The 4,390-nt window shown below is 31.7% G+C and overlaps 1 protein-coding gene across 5 annotated transcripts in view; it reads right to left on the reverse strand.

The window, feature by feature from the left end:
* Positions 1-4,390, reverse strand: part of LOC106875473 (tubby-related protein 4) — a 682,417-nt gene that overhangs the window by 259,278 nt on the left and 418,749 nt on the right. For all 5 annotated transcript variants that reach the window (XM_052966219.1, XM_014923631.2, XM_014923630.2 and 2 more), the window contains exon 5: positions 1,705-1,818. In XM_052966219.1, coding sequence (XP_052822179.1) covers positions 1,705-1,818 — 114 coding nt within the window. The remainder of the gene's footprint in view (positions 1-1,704; positions 1,819-4,390) is intronic.

The following is a 4,390-nucleotide window of genomic DNA, read 5'->3' on the forward strand; positions in this document are numbered from 1 at the left end:
ATATATATGAAATAATATTATATGCCTTTCCCATCACCAACCATTTTACAGAGTGTACAAAGTACATGAAAATGCACCTAGTACACTCTGTAAAATTGTTGGCTTTGATGATAGGAAGGGCATCCTGCTATAGAAATAAAACAAAACAACATATATGAACACCAGTCTGAGACCAAGAGCTCCCTATAAGAGATAATCGTGATGGCCATCTAACATATGCCAGCATGGAAAGTGGGCATAAAATGAAGATAATGGTTTAATGTAATTCACAAATCTTTCTATAGCTCATATGAAGAAAAATAAAATCCTGCTTCTTTCTATATTCTTGACCATATGAAAAAGCATTAGATAACAATACCTCACCACCAAATAATAGACCAGTGAGCAAAGGAGAAAACCATTTTTAAATTGGATTTAACTTTAATCTTCTTAATCCAAACTATAAAATTTCCTCAAATGATTTTTCTTTTATAATGAAATTGTTGAAATGTAATGTCAAAACCTGAGACCCTAGGAGCATTTAAAGGTTAGCCATCAGCTTGAATTTCATGGTGTTAAGTAAATGAGGAATAATTTGCATCAAGATAGTATGCTTGTCTGCTGCAAATAACATTCCCAGATGAACTGGTACATAAGCTTGACACCTAGATGAATTAAGAAAACAAGGGAAAAAGTATTCTTGTCTACAATGAATTTGAAGTCACAGCCAAGGATACTATTACCATATGAGCTACATGAGATAATGTAATGTAGAATAAACAGTTCATTCTAGGGAACATAATGAAACACCTGAAGCAGATTTAAGCTCATATCCTATGAGTAAATAATTCAATATGATGTCCACTCAGTCATTTCACCCCTGCATTCTTAAATATTTCTTCCTTCTTTTTTCTCATTAATGAATAGCTGATAATTGAAGGGCCATTCAAGTGTTAGAAATATTTCCTTAAATTTCTCTGAATTTACATGACATCCGACAAGTCAATACAGAGAAAAAGTAAGTAAAGCCAAAAGATGAAACATGATGCATGTTGTTATTGCTTCAGCCCAGATCAACCCTGAGTAATTAGATTTATAATCAAAGGTATTCCATCCATGGCATTTTGTAACATACAGTGGACTAAATTATCCAATATGTTTTCTTTTTTTTTTTTTTTCAAGCTGGCATGTCATGGTTTGAGGGAGATTTGGTTCCTATTTCTAACAGGTAGAACAATGAAAATAGAAGCTTCCTTATTGTCTTATCTTGAAAATGCTCTAAACGAGGTAAGATTAGGAAGTAGAAATCTTAGTATCATCTTGCAATAAACTTACTGCATGACAGCAGTATTTTGATAAGTATAGGCTGCAGTTAAATTTTAATTTCCTGCATTATTTACCACAGAGAAAGAGAAAATGGAAAAGAAAGTCTCCTGTCATATCTGAAATACAACCATATCTAATAAAGCCTGAATCTACATGCATGCTGCTATCTATATCATCTATGCATGTCTTCATTTTGAATGATCATTCATATCATCTGACTGGAAATTAATTGGATAGTAAATGCATGAAATTTTTCATCTCAGAAGATTCTTCCAAGAATTATTTCACAAAGGATATTGAGAATATATTCGATATTCATTCATTTATCAGCAGCAACAACAATAATCCATGAAACTTAAGCAAATATAAAAATAGATATTTTTTTTAATTTTTACTTACCAGTAAGTTTTGTATGAATAATTCTTGGACATACATCATCGTAAGTTGACATCAGGTAAATAGTTCCAACTTTGAAGGACAGAGCTAATGTGTAGGATTTATTAATATTGATATCTGAAATTAAAGCAAGTTATTGTTTCCATTATTATTGCAGGGAAGACATTTTTTCTCTCTTTCTTTTATGCTTTAGAAGGAGGATATGACAGGTGAAAATATTTTTAACACATAATGCAATCGAAATTGCAAGTATAAAAATATTGATAGATATTTTTCTTTCTCATTATACATATCGGTAAAAAGAAATGTACAAATGACTTTTAAAGTAAAAATATACTTAGCTATCTATGTTACAAACCAATGATGGCACATCTACTCAATTGTTTGACCTAAATTTCCCTCAGACTACTTTCTGTAGTCTTGAAAGGATAAAAGAAATGATGAAAAATTCAATCCTAAAATAGATATACCAGAAAGATGAGACAGTCATGTGTCTGTTGAATAATAAAGGGTTTGCAGAGAAAAACTAAAACATTAAGATGTAGATTAACAAGAAGTATGACTAAAAATTTCAAGTCGATGATGGAGTGCAGAACAGAAAATTTATTTGTCAATAGAATTTGAACAGTTCAGGTAGGACAATGACCATACGTACGCATGTGCGCACGCACACACACACACACACACACTGCACACAAAATATTTATTCAAACATATTCCAAATTCTAATAAAGTTTAACACAAGATATCAGAAATGTCACTTTTCTCTTCCTAATAAACTACCCAGCTTTAACAATGATCTTGCAATAGTATGAAAGCAAAAATATAAGCAAAGACAACCAAAACTAAAGCGCATCGTACTCAGAATACACAGAAATAATTTAAGTATCCAACAAAAGTATCTATATCAAAAATGTATCTATAACAAAAATCTAAGTGTCTATAGCAAAAACGAAAACTGGAATTCTACACTGTAACTTTTAATTTCCTAAAAATTTACCTCCATAAAAATTAAAAAGTTCATCATTACATACAATATTCACACTGCACTAATATGAGCTTGATTAGTTAGAAATAGCAGTCGAGTTTCACTAAACCCACACTGCTACTGTCTTAAGAAATGAAAGAATTCAGTTGAGTACATAACGAAAGAATACCCAATAAAGTCCTAGGTATCTCTAAAAAGATTGGAAGTTCATAGCGAAATGCCCTTAATCATAATTCTGCTCAATCAAAGAATCAAAGCTAGAAACCCAACATAGACTCCATCAAATCTCCAAATCAACTTCAGTAAATCAGAAAGTCTAATTTTGGTGAAGACCTCATAATCTTCCTAAAAGTTTTGCATCCACTACAAATGGCATTCAATCACAAATACAACACAGGGGCACTTGAAATACATGGATTTAAAGGCGAAGAAAAGAAATAACAGCATGAAGTATATTTTCATAAGCTTATACATATCACTACCAACCCCACCAGCAGTCCCATTAGACAACATACCCAAACTATAACTGACACTCACTGGAAGAGAACTTGTATTTCTCAATGACACAGCAGTGACCAACATAGGCAATGCAGTATATGCATTCAACAAAATAATTGCAAAGATAGTACTTGGTCACTGATGAAATTCCAACATAAGAGTGAAAGTGTGGATGATCCCAATTTTCAGTCCATGAATGTAAATATAGACAAGGTGGTTACATCTGTCTATACATAAAATGTTGGCTAAATATCTATAGATATATTTTGTAACACAGTATAGCATTGTAAAAAGCACTAAGATCACATTCCACAAAGTACCATAAAAATATGACACTACCCAAACAAAATAGCTAACCTGATTAAAAAAAAAAATACTAAACAATTTCAAGCATGTATGCCAACATCATATGCAAGAGAAATACTCTCGGTAACACAGCAAGAAAATAAACAAGAAACGAAATAAATTTTAAAAAAATGTATTTATATAAACTTAAAAGCACAAAGTAAGCAGTAAAACTTTATACACAGAAGGCAAAAATATGAGAAAAAATATGACAACAAAACTTCTACCATCTCCACAACATTCTCAGAACATATTCTTTATTCTCTTGCTGGTTCCAGTTATTAGACTGTGGTCATACAGAAACACCATTTCAAGGACTTTAGGCAATTATATTAACCTCAGTACTTTGTCTGGTATTGACACTGAATTACTAATTCTGTTATTCTCTACAGCTGTAAACAAATGGAATAAACACATCCTTTCTCTCATCTATTCAATTTAACCTTGTCATTTTGTCCTTTCAACACCTTAATACAGACAGGGGTCATATAACCTGACTGTAGATTGCATTTCATCATTAGCAGAGACAGAGTCTCCTTTGGTGAAGCAGAAATTGCATGTATCCAATGAATCAGTTTGTTGAAGCTTGCATCCACTGCATACCAGCCTCCTACAATTCAAGGCTGGGATTTTTTATCATTGAAGTTTACTCCTCTAGTATGTTTAGAATGTATCCAGGACATCAAGGCAGTGATGATGGTGATGGATTGAGAAGTGTAGCAGGTAGACTTTGCTGCTGTAGTCCAGGTTGGAACCTGGCCATAATAATAATAATAATAATAATTATTATAATAATGATAATGATAATAATAATAATGATAATAATAATAATAATAATAATAATAATAATGATATTAT

The sequence above is a fragment of the Octopus bimaculoides genome, chromosome 3, assembly GCF_001194135.2.
Source record: "Octopus bimaculoides isolate UCB-OBI-ISO-001 chromosome 3, ASM119413v2, whole genome shotgun sequence".
NCBI classification, from domain to species: domain Eukaryota; kingdom Metazoa; phylum Mollusca; class Cephalopoda; order Octopoda; family Octopodidae; genus Octopus; species Octopus bimaculoides.